At 41.7% G+C, this 15,224-nt stretch overlaps 1 protein-coding gene across 1 annotated transcript in view; it reads left to right on the forward strand.

Annotated features, from left to right (window-relative positions):
• Positions 1 to 15,224, forward strand: part of HACL1 (2-hydroxyacyl-CoA lyase 1) — a 41,089-nt gene that overhangs the window by 3,246 nt on the left and 22,619 nt on the right. Inside the window, exons 3-7 of the mRNA XM_036759800.1 lie at positions 653 to 693; positions 6,084 to 6,164; positions 9,454 to 9,526; positions 12,948 to 13,025; positions 14,397 to 14,491. Of these exons, the coding sequence (XP_036615695.1) occupies positions 653 to 693; positions 6,084 to 6,164; positions 9,454 to 9,526; positions 12,948 to 13,025; positions 14,397 to 14,491 (368 nt within the window). The remainder of the gene's footprint in view (positions 1 to 652; positions 694 to 6,083; positions 6,165 to 9,453; positions 9,527 to 12,947; positions 13,026 to 14,396; positions 14,492 to 15,224) is intronic.

Here is a 15,224-nt window from a genome sequence, read left to right on the forward strand (position 1 = left end):
GTATCTGGTTATAATGTAGCATGATGTGCTTCACTCCCAGCCCTTAGGCTGAGAAAGGGTAGAACACTTGCTCATCTGAAATACATTCTTTTGGAATGGTTGCACATTTACAATATTTTGAAATTATTGTAGGCAGTAGGAGGATGACAGAAGCTTACTTGGCTAGTTTTCCCTGAAAATAAAATGAGAAGAAACAGGAGTTGGAAGAAATGTGCTTACAGACTCCCGTAGTACAAAGGGAACATGTTCTAGGTAGGCAGGATTTAGTTGGACCAAAGTTTATTTCTTAATTGAAACTAGATTGAAATTAACTTGACAAGGAAACCTTTTGTCCATAGTTTAATTATAAATACTAAGTAAGTGTAAAAAGGTATAAATATTAAACAAGTTTTTTAACTGCCCTTCAGCCTTATACCGAAAAACAGGCCAGAAATGTTTTGATGAGTTCATTTCACAATAGCAGTCAGTCAGCATTGGTTCAGCACCTACTATGCGCCAGATACGCTGCTAAGCTTAGAATTCTGACATGGGGGAACAGTGGAAATGGCCTTTTGATGTACCCTTCTTCTTCAGGTTGAATGTGTCAACATTACAGTTTCAGAGGCTCTAAGTTGGTGCCAGTATGTTTGAGTACCTTTGTTGTTTTCCTCAGGCTTCTTACGCTGCATCTGCTGTGGGATACCTGACAGGCAGGTAACATGAGCATTTCTATTTTATTATCATTGGTAACCAAAGCTAACTGAGCCAAACTAGTGTCTGTTTTATAGTGGAAACATCACTTGTCTGGAAGAATGGGTGCCAGTGGGCAGCGATGCCAAGGGGTAGCTCTTTGAGTAGTGTAGTTATTGGGAATAGTAACAAACGAGAGTCGTTTGTCCAGCAGCCTAGTCGCTAACCTTATCTCATGAGGCAGACTGAACTGGAGCTAGGCATAAGAACTTAATTTCCCTATTAGTTGTTTCTGCTAATACCACTGGCAATCATGCAACTTGACAGTTTCCCATGATAAATCTTGTTATTCGGCCTATAAATAAGGGTAATTGTTTTAATTTTTTCCATTTTTCTTGATGATTTTGAAATATCAGTCAAGTGTTTCAAATCCATAAAACGATAGTGGGCACCCCCAGCCCAGATTTCTGACTTCATAGTCATCCTCGACTCTTCCCTTTTCCCCCTTCACCAACTCTACCTTCCTAAATAAGTTGCTAGGTCATGCACCATCTTTTGGATCTGCCTCCTTCTTTCCACGCCCATGGCTCCTGCCCTAGTTCAGGCCCTTGTCCTGTCTTGTCTGGCTCATCCTTTCCCAATTGGTATTTCTGCCTCTAGCTGCTTCTCTCCAATTCATCCTTCATGTAGCTGCCAAAACGACTACCCTGAGGCATAGGTATGATTATAATATTATTTCCTGTTCAAAGGCCCTTTGACTCCTTACTGAATCTAGAATATAAATTACGAACTCCAGGAATTACAGATTTTAGCTTTGGAGGGGACCTAGTCGAGCCCATACCTGATCCCCATGGTAAATAGCCATCGAGTGGCTAGTCATCAGGCCTCCTGCTTAAGACCTCCAGGGAGGGGAACCTTGCACTGCTCTCCTTGTGAGGAAGCTTTTCTGTACAACCCGAGCTAAATTTGCCTCCATGTGCCTTGCACCCCTTGCTTCTGTCTTCTAGAACTAAACAGAGCAAGGCTTTCTCTCCCGTGTGATGGCCCCTCAGACACTGGACAGAGATTTTCTTCTTCAAACCAAACATCCCTCAGCTCCTCCTTGCATTTCATAAACTTTCACTGTTTTTCACCATCCTGGTTTCCATCCTCTAGAAACCATCTAGCAGTCTAGCTCAGCAATGTCCTTCTTAACCTGGGGTGCCCAGAAAAGAACACAGTTCTCCAGATATTTGATCTGACCAAGGCTTTCAAGACGTGACCAAGCCTGGCATCTGCTACCCTTTTTAGATATTAATTAATTAATTAATTTTTAGTTTTCAACATTCACTTTCCTAAGATTTTGAGTTCTAAAGTTTCTCCTTCTCCCCTCCACAAGACAGCGTGCAATCTGATTTAGGCTCCACATATATATTCATATTAAACATTTTCACATTAATCTTGTAAAGAAGAATAAGAACCATTGAGAGGAACCAGGAGAACGAAGAAGCCAAAAAAAAAAAAAAGCAAATAATCTGCTTTGATCTGTATTCAGACTCCGTAGTTCTTTCTCTGGATGTGGACCACATTTTCCATCGTGGGTCTTTTGGAGTTGTCTTAGATCCTTGCATTGCTGAGAAGAGCCAAGTCTATCAAAATCAACCATCTCACAATGCTGCTGTTACTGTGTACAGTGTTCTCCTGGTTCTGCTCACTTTATTCAGCATCAGTTCATATAAGGCTCTTCAGGTTTTTTGAAGTCCATCTGCTCATCATTTCTTATGGAACAATAATAGTATTCCATTACGTTCATATACCACAACTTGTTCAGCCATTCCCCAATTGATGGGCATCCCTTCAATTGCCAATTCTTTGCCACCACAAAAAGAGCTGCTATAAATATTTTTATACGTGTGGGTCCTTTTCCCTTTTTTATAATCTCTATGGAGTATAGACATAGCAGTAGTATTGCTGAGTCAAAGGTTATGCATAATTTTATAGCCCTTTGGGCATAGTTCCAAATGGTTCTCCAGAATGTTTGGATCAGTTCACAACTCCACCAACAATGCATCAGTGTTCACATTTTCCCATGTCTTCTCTAACATTTATCATTTTCCTGTTTTGTCGTGTTAGCCAATCTGATAGGTGTGATGTGGTGATATCTGCTACCTTGTACTTTCTACTCTCTACTTCCCTTCCTGTCCTGATTTCCCAGCCTTATCTCTCCTTTGTGTACTCTGCATTCCAACCAAACAAGATGACTCACTGTCCCCTTCATCCCGGGTTTCTTCTGCTACTGTCCATTCACCCATGCCATCCTATATGCATGAAGTGCATCTCCTTCCAGTTCCTCTTTCTTTATAGACTCAGTGCAAGTACCACTGTGTCAGTGAGGCCTTCACTGACTCCTCATCTATCACGCTCTTCTGCCACCGTCTCCTCCTTCATCCCTGTCTCACATGAAGTGACCTCATTCCTTACCAAGGCTATTCCCAAGGCAATTGTTCAGATGATCCTGTTCCATGCCATCTCCTCCAGCAGATTGCCCCCTCTGCCATCCCTGCTCTTTCACTTATTTTTCAGCCTCTCCGTCTCTACCGGCTCCTTCCCTACAGCCTACAAACATGCCCATATCTCCCCCATCCTAGAAAAAACCCTCGCTGGATCCTTCGGTCCCCACTATCATCCAATACCTCTTCTTCCACCTCACTTCACAGTGGCATCCAGTATCTCTTCTGCTCCTTACAATAAACTCCTCCAAAAGGCCGCCTGTAATAGATGCCTCTGCTTTTCTCTCACTCTTCTTAAGCCCTTGCAGTCCAGCTTCTGACCACATCATTCCACCAAAACTGTCCTCTCCAAACTTACCAGTGATGTCAGCCTTCATTGTCCTGGACCTCTCTGCAGCCTTTGACACTGTTGATCACCCTCTCTTCCTTGATATTCTTTTCTCTCTAGGTTTCCAGGACTCTCCCCTGGCTTTCCTCCTGCCTGTCTGACTGCTCCTTCTCCTTATCTGGATCCTCCTCTAAACTTAGGCGTCCCTTAGGGTTCTGTTTGGCCCTCTTTTCACTTCTCCCTCTCTGCTACTTCACTGGGCAATCTCATCAGCTGCCATGGATTTAATTCCCCATCTTTAAGCTTAGGATTCTCAAATCTACCTGTTTGGCACCAGACTCTCTGCTGACCTCCAGTCTCAAATCTCCATCTGCTTTTCAGGCATCTTGAACTCAATGCCCAAAACAGAATTCATGATCTTCCCCCTAAACCGTTCTTCTCTTCCACCTTCCCTATTGCTGTAGGGGGAATCATCCTCCCTGGCTCCCAGGCTTATAACCCACTCTCCCACACACATGTTACTCTCTTAGTAACCTCCAGGGGCTGCCTGTGGCCTCCAGGATCGAATACAAAGTGCTCTGTTTGGCATTCAAAGCCCTTCCTAACCCAGCTCCCTCTTAATTTTCCAGGCTTCTCATGTCTCACTCCCCAACACATATTCCTCTATCACAGGCCTTTCTGCAGTTCCACCAACCAAATAATCCCTATCTTGGCTCCACGTGTTCTCGGTGGCTGTCCATGCCTGGAAGGCTGTCTCTTTTCAACTGCTGCTGGTTTCCCTGGCTTCTTTTAAGGCCCAATTAAAATCACCTCCACAGCAAACCTTTCCTAATCCCTCTCAGTTCTAGTGCCTTCCCTGCCTTAATATTTCCTATTTTCCTGTATACACCTTGCTTGTATATACCTGTTTGCATGTTCTCTCCCTAAGAGCTCCCCTGTGAGCTCTTTCAGGGCTGGGACTGTCTTCTTCCTCTCTTTGTATCCCTGGCACTTGGCACAGCCTGGCATAGAGTAGGCGCTTAACAAATGTTGGTTGATTGATTGATTCCTCCCATTTCGTTGTTGGTGTTCTTTCCTCCCTTGAATCACCCTGTATGTGCTGTACGTTCCCAGGATTAGCATGGCTTTCTTTGTGGAATGATGCCCTGCACGTCACAGGCGCTTAAAACACTTGGTAATTGAGTTGGTCAGAAAGGAGAATTGCTGCATCACTGATAATGCTCTTGGATCCAGTTTTCATTATTTTTGCTTTGCTCTCTGAATAAGCTGCATGGAAATCTTTAGGTTGTTTTTTGGGATCCATTACACAAAACCTTTAAGAGATCTTACTTTATAAATGCAAAATAACATTCTGGTTCTAGAATTTGAACTGTTTTAACAATACTTCCCCCCTCATCCCTCATTGCTGAATATGTTGTTTCTTTTATTTTTAATATTCCTAAGTATTTTATTTATGCATTTAACATTCGTTTTTAAAATGTTGAGCTCCAAATTCTCTCCCTCCCTCCTTCCCTCCCCATATACCCTCATTGAGAAGGCTAGCAATTTGATATAGGTCATCCAAAACATTTCCATAACAGTCAGAACATACTGTTTCTAATTAAAATTCAAATCCTGCCTCAGATACTTTCTAGCTGTGGGAACCTGTGCTAATTAATCATTTACTTCATCTCAGCTTCGGTTTCCATACTTATGAAATGGTGATGATAACAGTGCCTACCACCCAGGGTTTTTGTGAGGATCGTATGAGATAATATCTATGAAGCACTTTGTAAACTTGAAAAGGCTGTGTAGATGTAAGCTAATTATTGGAAAGATCTCACCAATTAGCCTAAGAGGCAGGATTGGAACCCAAGGCCTTCCGGACTCTAAGATCAACGTGCTGCCTCTCTGCTTCCCCCCCAATGTCAGTCAGTATCTGCCTCATAGAAGGGACTTTGATCCCATTATACTTCAGGATTCCTTTTGCCCAGAAGATCCATAACAGTATATTTATCTGATAAGTGCTGGGAAAAACTGACTCCTTTCTTCTATAAGAATGTTCAGCTGCAGATCACAAGCCCATATTTGATTTAGCTCCAGTATAACTGCACCAGAATTTGAATATGCTCATGTAATGGATTGTAAAATTATAGGAACACAGGTCCTAAGTCTCTCTTAAATTCTGATCCCAGAGTAGGCTGATAATTTAAGTTTTATCACCATGATACACATACCCCGAAAGGGGGAAATAAGAGATTTGCCAAGCACTTGAGAGCCTGCTGGGTGTCAAGCATTGTGCAGGCCTCTTGAGATACAAAGAGAAAAATGAAACCTCCTGCTCTCAAAGAATGTACAGCCTATTGATCAGTGTAACCACATTCACGTACTCTGGTGCATTTTCTCATTCTCAATTGTGTAGAAATACAAATGAAAAAGGCCTAGAATGCTATTCCTCTGAAATTTCCATGATCTGTGTATTTGCTTCTGAAGTGATTCATTGTCGTTATTATTACAAGTAACACTTATATAGTGCTTTAAGATTTATAGAGCAGTATATGTATGTATGTATGTACATATACACACACATCTTCTAATTCGTGATGTTTTTCTTCTAGGCCAGGAGTTTGCCTTGTGGTTTCTGGTCCAGGTCTCATCCATGCACTCGGTGGAATGGCAAATGCAAACATGAATTGTTGGTAATTCAGTTTAAATTTTAACCTTTTTTTCAAAGTCCTATAATTTTTTTGTCTTTGCTTAAGTGTGACGGTATGATTAGTAAAAGGGAACCCCTCCAGTGAGTGGACTTCCAGTCTCATTGACCATGGTCTTCATGGGTTGCTAGGTTTGGGGGCTGAAGGAATCCTCAGTTCTCCCTCCGTTTTTATCTGTGAGACATCTGAGGCCCAGAGTAGGGAAGGGATTTACCCAAAGGTCTTGGTAGTGCTTTGATCTTACCATCACTGTGAAATGAAATTAAAGTGCATATGTGAGTGTAGGCATGTGAAAATGCCTTAAGTCTGTAAAAAGATAGTGCATAAATCTGATACTGGCTCTTAGAAGGTTCTTCATAGAATTTGGGAACAGGAATGGACCTTCAAGAGATCCTTCTTTTGAGGTCCTTATTTTACAGAGGAGAGAGCAGGCCCATTAACTTCTGGACATTGCTGCTGCTTTTATTTTTTCCCAGGATAGATTTCAGATAATTCAGAGTAAAGATAGCTAGTGGGTTCTGGATTTAAAAGGCCATATAAAGAGTCTTCCCAGGAGGGATGGAAAACTCAGGAATGAAATTTTGATAGTGCAAATAATTCAAATGAGAAATAAAGTCGTCATGGGATAAAGCAACCCACCTAGAAACTCATCCGCCCCCCTGAGATGCTAAAGTGACATAGATAGAAGATGCAGTTATATTTTCTTATTGTAGAATGAGAGGTTAGACCAGAGGATCGTTTCTAGCACTAAATCCAGTGAAAACCTTGGTGGCATCATTGATTCTATGGTGGGAAGTAACATTCTAGCTTTAGACTTTATTCACTTCAGAAGGCCGAGCTGGGGAAGTCAAGAACTAAAAAGGGAGAGGAAAATATGACTTAGTGAAGACTAAAGTGAACAGAACCATCGAAGTGATGTACACAAGCACCCCAGTAATGTAAACAGAACAGAAAATCTAAATTGACCGTTGGGGATTATGGTGACCAAGTTTGGCCTTGAAAGCCAGTGCAGAGAATGGGCCTTTTTTCTTTTGTTGCTGAGGCAGAGGGCTGTGTTGGGGTCATATTTCGCATACTGTCAGACATGGCTGATATGTTGCTTTTTTTGCTGAGCTTCTTTTTTCCCTCCTTTTAGTCTTTGTTACAAGGCATGACTTTCTAGTTAAGGGAAGAGAAAGAGACATATCTGGAAATGAAAGTGATATAAAAACAGAAATATCAATGAAAATAAGAAAAAAATTGGCTTAAAAGGCAAGGATTATCTTTCAGATAGGAGGAGTCTAGTTCTAAATGCTATATAACGTAAAGGAAAGTCCCTAGTGTTGTGGCGCTGGCAGCTGCCCTTAGCCTTGTTATGTTCATCAAGGCATACTTATCGAAATTGTCAAATACCCAGAGCTAGGGAGATAGCTAACTAGAACCATGAGACGATCTAATAATATTAGTAGGAATGAATGTAAAGCCCACACTCGTTGATGTGCAGTGTGGGGGTGGGAGGGACACTTGGCTGTACAACAGTGTGTGTGAAAAGATCTGTGGTTTTTCATGCACGGCAAACTCTGGATGGGTCAACAGTGTGGATGTTTTTTGCAGCCAAAAAAGTTTACTCAATTTTAGGCTGCTTTTGTGAAAGGGTGATATCCCAGAGTGAAGGAGGTAAACACTGCTGTTCCTTTCCTGGGTCACAATCCTTCTTGCCTCCGCATCTGAAGTTTTGTGTTTCCTTCTCTGTGTCACGTTGGGCAAGGACAGTGACAAACTGGAGCATGGCCCGAGGAGGATAACCACAATGACAACAGGACCAGAAACCATGCCTTGTGGACATCAGTTAGAGGAACTGTGGCCCCTTAGTTGGAGAAGAGAAATTTACTGGGAGGATATGAGAGCTTTCTTTAGCCATTTGAAGGCCCCTCAGGTGGAAGAGGGGTTAGATGTGTTTTACTAGGTCTTAGAAGGTAAAAATCATACTTTACATGCAGAGAGGCAGGTTTAGTTGGACTTAAGGAAAAATCTCCAAACAATGAGAGCCATCCAAAGCCAGGGCAGTTTTCAGCATTCCAAGGGCTGTTCTCACCATCGCCTTCAGATGTGGTGGGCTGTCTTCTCAAAAAGGCCAGTCATTAAGCAATCATTGTGTTCCAGGCACACTGTGCTGGGTTCTGGGTTACAAAGACAAAGATGAGACAGTCCTTGCCTTCAGCAAACTTTCATACTACCAGAGGAGACAAATAAATGCAAGGTAGTTTTGGGGAGGAAGACACTGATCAGCCAAGAAAGCCTTAGTAACACAGAAGAGGGCTTTTGAACTGGGCCTTGAACAAGGAAGCTAGTCATTCTGTGGGGCCCAGGTGAGTACACCCTGAAACCCTGGCCTGGGAAAGGACAGAGATAAGCTATGGAATATTATGTGTGAAAGGCAGCAGTACAGAATAAAGACCAAGAATGTAGGGATGGCCGGGTTGTAGAGAGCAGCAGAATAGGGAGTCACCATTGAGCTGAGAAGCAACCTGGCCCAACCTGTGCTCTAGGAACATCACTTTGGTTACTTTAGAGTAAAAATGTGGATTAGAGAAGAGAGGCCAATTAGGAGGCTTTGCGGTGGTACAAGTGATCACTGACGAGGGCCTGACTAGGCTTGCACTAAACTGGGGAGGTCCTGTGAGCAGGGAGAAGGGACAGATGGAAGAGAGGATGCTGCTGTTGATGTTGTAAAGAGGATTCTTATTTGGGGTGGATTGAACTGTGTAGCTCCCAGGCCCACTTTTCAAGGAATACTTCCAGGACTACTATGGGCTTCTCAGTGTTTTAATCTGCAGTATTTTATTACATTACTTTGTTGGATTTTTTTCAATGACTGAAGGAGAGTTTGGAGAGCTTTGGAGTCAGAGGCCCTGTGTGCCAGTGTCTTCTCTGCCACTTACTATCTCTGGGATGGGGGCAGGTCCCTTGACCTCGATGGGACTTCCATTTCTCCCTTGGGGGTTTGTGCCCCACTGTTTCTAAGGTGTCTCCCAACTCTAACACTCCATTTGGCTCTATGAAGAATATATGAGACACGATGCTGTTCTCCTGTCTTCTGTTCCACGGGTTGGTCATAGCTCCCCAAACCCTTTTGCTTTCTTCTTTATGCCTGTTATTATCACTCAGCCATTTACTTAGGTTTGACATGCTTAGTGCAAAGCTTTACAGCTTGACTCTTCTTGATTGTTCTTAAAATCAACCACTCGGGGGAATTTTAGAAAATTTACCTTCATTTTAAATTTCTTTTTTTCAGGCCTCTGATTGTTGTTGGTGGTTCTTCTGACAGTAATCAAGAAATGATGGGAGCCTTCCAGGAGTTCCCCCAGGTACTTAGCCAGAAGGTGCTCCATGTAGAAGTCAGTGTCAAATTTAGTATTATATATAGATGCCATTGCTTGTCTCTGGGCTGCAAACTCTCTGGGCACAATGGAGTCCATGCAGAAAGATACCCAAATCCATCAGTAAGTGAACCTACCTCCTGGGGACTGAGTAAATCGTGTCTTTCATATATCTATGGTAAGTGTTTTTCAATGTATGTAGATATTCTTGTAAGTTCAAATAGAATACAAGTTGATTTCAAAATATTACTGGAGTCAGTAGCTTTTTGACATAAATTTTTCATAATCATTTTTTACTAATAGTATAACTTATTAGGTGGGGAGTCAAGAAACATTGATGGTAAAAAGGGGTCCTTGGATTCCAAAAGATTTCAAAGACCTGATGTTTCCTCTCTGATGAATGTTTTGCTACATCTCTTCGCTGCCTGCAATTCCATTAAAGATACCCAAGAAGTAACCCTGTTGAGCGACTCTCTGCTCTTAAATATCAGATGAACCATAGAACACAGAACTCTGCTCTCCAGAGGGATTTGTGGCTATGACAGAGAAGGTCCATTGACGAGGCCAGGTTGAAGAGGGATTCTCTGTGGATGCTGAGGTCTTCCACATGCCTTCATCTGTTGGTGCGTCAACTCCTGGAATATTGCAGAGGTTCCTGGAAGTGATTTGTAGTGACCATTGTTAAACCTGAAAGTTTGGTTGAAGGAGGCAAACAAGCTAGGTGATAATTTTTCTATCCATGTTGTTTATTATTTTCCCTTAAAGCATAGCTAAGCTAGCTTACTTGTACGTACGTACAAGGAGTCAGAGCATAAGCTCCGGCTGTCTGAGCAAAGAAGTGAGAAAACTTATACACGTTATTTTTAGCAGACCCAGCAAGCCTGTGTTACCTCGCTTTTATGATCCCCATGTATGTTTAACCATGATACAAGAAGAGGATTTTCCTCAATGGAATAGAGTGTTGACAAGGGTCAGTTGCAGTATATACCTGTGGAATATTAAGCAAGGCAGTCTCTCAGGATTAGGGTCTCATCCCTCAATGGTTAACAGGGGAAGGAATGTTCTCAGGTCAGCTGGATCTGGCCTCGTTGACAGAGAAAAGATACTCTCTGGGCAAACTTGAGAGAACAAAGAAGCCCAGGCCCTGGCTCCTCAAGTGGGTCATTAAGTCAGGCTCTGGGTCTTATTGAAATTACAAAGATGATATAAAATGGTATGAAATGTTCCACACCATCCACACAGGAAAGGCTGAGTGGGTCAAGAATGCCTCTTACCTAGACTGTGTGGGGAAGGGTGAGTTAGGTGCAGAGTTAAACAGGAAGAGAACAAGGAGCTGGACTGTCTTCAGGAACTTCTTTAATAATTTTGATTAATAATTCCAAGCTCCCCACAAGCACAAAGGCCTGTCTTTTTAACACCAACATTCTGCCAGCATTGCTGTATGGCTGCAAGACTTGGAATAAATTTGTCTCTGAAGAATTAAAGATGAAGATCACCCAGAGAACACTGGGAAGGTACATGGTGGATGGGAGCGGGCCACAGTCAGGGAGGAACTTTGAAGAAGAAAGCAGTAAAAGAGATCATCGGGGACACAGTGATTTAGGAAGAGGAGAGAGGCTGGTGGGGAGAGTGAGGTGTACGGGACAAGTGTCTCAATGTCAGGAGAAATTGAGGATGTCTCTAGCGCATTGGGGGAGGAGGTGGACAAGAGGCACAGAGGATGAGCAGGCAGGGCTGGGCTGTGATCTGCATCACCGAAGGGACTCCAAATCAGTGAAATCACAAAGCCATTTGAGTAATGAGTCTTTATCTTCCTCACACATAGTAGGCACTTAAATGCTGTTTGTTGTAATATGAAATAAAGCCAGAGAAGGCAGGTGAGAGCCAGATGACAGACAGACTAAGGATTTCTCTGCTAGCCTAAAGGCAAAAGGTTTTTGTGCGGAGGAGCCCAAGCCCAAAGGACAAACTACGACCCATGATCAGACTTCTGCCCTTGGGCAGCTGCAGGAAGAATGGATCAGATCAGGGGAAATGGGAGACTGATGCAGAGGGAATGGGAGTGTGAGCCAGATGCAAGCATTGTGGTAGAGATAGGTGTGGGAGTAGAGGTGATAGGACTTGGCAACTGACGAGGTACTGGAGGAGAGGGAGAGTGAAGAGTCCGATGTGACCAGGGTGAGCAGCCTGGCTGGACGGGAATTTGGGAGTAGGGCTGAGTTTAGGGGGAGAACCCCGAGTTCAATTTTTGACATGATGAGTGTTGGGGGACCGGTAGGATAGCCAAAGTGAGTTGTCTAGCCTGCTGTTAGTGCTGCAAGATTAGAATTTAGGATGTTTCATCTGGGTGCTTTATCCCCAGGGAATTTTTCTTAAGGCAAACATTGAATAAATATTTAATCATAAAAAACATTTTTATTCATCAAAGAAAAAAAAATTAATTAAAAAAATAATAACTAAACTTTACTTTTAAAATACAGCTTGTAAAAATGAGACACAAAATGCCAAAACCCCCACAAATTGAGATATTAGTGTGTGCCCAACATGCTTATGGGGCTTTTTGTGTATATCTGGAATTATCTTCATTATAATAGTCAACATTTACATAGCACTTTAGGTCTACAAAGCACTTTACCCATTATCTTCATTTTATAGATAAAGAAACTGAGGCTGAGAAGTTGAGTGACTTGTCCAGGGTCACACAGCTACTAAGTAGCTGAGCAGGATATGAACTCAAGTCTTCCTGACCCCCAAGTCCAGCCCCCTATGCACAGTGTCGTTAGCTGCCTTGGGGTGATAGTAGAACCCATGGAAGAACATGAAGAGAGGCAGGGATGAAACCTTGGGGGACATCCACGCTTAAACATCATCTGTTGTTCTTTAACTTCCACGGACCCTTGATCCTGATTCTATTTGAGAATCTCACTATCAATTTCAAAATATTTTCATAGTATTTTATACTTAACCTTCTCATGATTAAGTTATATGTTCTGAGAAACACTGAGCTCTGTAATAGTGGAAATACTAGATGAATTCAAAATTCTCTTCTTTGCCTGTTTATGAATCTTATCCTTAATAAAAAATGCTGTTGCTTCTTCATAGAGCTGGGTAGGACTTCAGAAGGCCTTCTCATTCAGATCCCTTATTTAATAGATAAGGAAACCGATGCCCCCAGTGGTTGCCAAAGGATATGGGGGCAATAAGTGACAAGGCAGGATTTGAATCCAGGCCCTGTGACTCCAAAGCTTTAAGTGCCCCAGGTTTATATTGACTGTTTATTTTGAGTCTTAGCCACTTACGTTCTGTAACTTGCTCCTGTAATGGAAAAGCAACATGTATTAATTTTGTTTCTATGTAGAAGACTATTGCGGTCTGTAGACTGAATTTGAAACTTTTTTTTGGTCTGTAGGTTGAAGCTTGTAGGTTATACAGCAAGCTGACTGTGAGACCAAGCAGCATAGAAGCTATTCCCTTTGTCATTGAAAAGGTATGGCATGTAATTATGAGTTATCTATAATGTTTGGGTTATTTATTTTTAATGCCCGAAATCTTGATTTTTACTCCCCTAAGTATTATATTCCAGTTAGTAAAATATAACAGGTAGGAACACTGCCAGATAGTTCCAGATTGCATTACTTTTCATAGACTATTCATTGCCTGTTGCATATTGTAAAGATGTTTATCATTTGTCTTGATTAAAGAAGCCAAACAATACAGCAGATGCTGGAGAACAAAAGTTCTACATGAAAAACCATTTTCTTCTCTTTCCATGGTCCCTGGCTGTATTTTCCATATTGGGAAGACCCTTTATAGTTGAGATAAATGATAAACGTCTTTAAATATCACCTTAGAAGGGAAATGCTGCTAACCAACCCTTCTAGGTGTGATTCCCTATTGAGCTGACTCTAAACAGCGAGCTGCAGAAACTCGTCCGCAGGGTTGACAAGCCCCGGCTCCCGTAGCCCAGGAGACGACATAAAAACCATTGCTTCCGAGGCAAAAATAAGAATTCCTGGTGGCAGTAGAACCTTGGCATTCAGGTGGCAGTTGGTCATTTCTAAGAGTAAAAATAATGAGAAATAAGGTTTAAGACTTCAGTAATACAGATTTTAATTAAAGACAGTACCATTGGAGAGGAATTTTAATTTCAATGTTTTTTCCATTGTTTTTCCATTTGTTTGCCTCAATTTCCTCAGCTGTAAAATGGGGATAATTAAAAGCACCTATGTCACAGGGTTGTTGTGGGGATAAATGAGAAAATATTTGTAAAGTGCTTAGCACAGGCCCTGGTATATAGTAGGCACTATAGAAATGCTTATTCCCTTCTCTTTCCCAATTGATAATTATACCAGCCAGCTTTTATACAACACTTTAAGGTTTGTCATGTGCTTTTACATACGTTAACTCATGTGATTCTCACAACAACACAGATGAGGAAACTGAGGCAGAGAGCTGCAGTGACTTTGCCAGGGTCTAGTTAGCGGGCCTGAGGTAGGGGTCACACAGATTTCCTGATTCCCAGGCCTGCCTTCTCTCCACTGTGCCTCCAGCTTCCTGGTTTACCTACTTCTACCCCACTTTTCAGTATGGTCCAAATACAGGCCACATTTCCTCTCCAGATCTGGCTTGTGTGACCGATCATTCTTCATTTTCATTGTAGACTCACTGTATTTTGTTACCTTTCAAAGGCCTCTCCTTTTAGGCATGTAACTTGTGTTTCTAACATGGTATGAAATAGCTAGAAAATTTAGAAAATTATTCATTTCCTAAATTTAAAAGAGTCAGATGGAATAAAATCATACAGATTAAGATTTTAAAAATACTAATATGTGCTCCTACTATTTTGCAATAAATCTAGGCCGTGAGAACCAGTATTTATGGTCGGCCAGGTGCCTGCTATGTTGACATACCTGGGGACTTTGTGAACTTACAGGTGAATGCGAGCTCTATAAAGTGAGTAATTGTTAGGGTGAAAGTTTTCTAATGAGATTAAAGTATTTCCAGATGTTTGGTTAACCTTTTAAGAAATAATAAGAAATAAAATTTTCTAAAGTTTCTTTAATCCTTTAAGCCTATTGCCTTTTAATTAAATTAAGCTTGCCATAGAGTCTGACTTCTTTTATTATCGCATTTATGTATTAGCTTTTCACATTTTGTGTGGGAAGATGATGGGCCATAATATCAGTGATTTTGAATGTCCTAATTTAAGCCTGTGAAAGGCTTAGGTAAAGCTGATGATGAACGTAGGATTATATCAAGGAGAAAGCCATGGATTTCAGAGAGGGTCCAGCAGGGGATCGGGCTCTGCCGCTAGGCAGACTCTATGACTTTGGGCAAGTCGCTTTACTGCTTGGTCAGTCGTTCATTTCCTTCGTTTGTAAAATGGATTGTGTGTTGTCTTTTCCTGCTCTAAGATTCTGTCTTTATAGAAATTATTCGAATTCAACTTTTGGTTAAAAGGATCTTTTAAACATAATAGCAAGAGTATCTTGATTGCTCTTTTCCGAATAAAATTACACTACTGTAACATTTAGAGAACAATAGTAAGCCACTTATTAATTTATTATCACTAGAAAGGAGTTTACCCAAACCCTCCACAAATTTTTTTTTACAAAAGCCATAGATTATATATACCAGTTTAGAGGATTGGCAGGGTTGTTTTACATTGGGAAACACTAGTATTCTC

Source organism: Trichosurus vulpecula, chromosome 5 (genome assembly GCF_011100635.1).
Source record: "Trichosurus vulpecula isolate mTriVul1 chromosome 5, mTriVul1.pri, whole genome shotgun sequence".
In the NCBI taxonomy this organism is placed as follows: Eukaryota; Metazoa; Chordata; class Mammalia; order Diprotodontia; family Phalangeridae; genus Trichosurus; species Trichosurus vulpecula.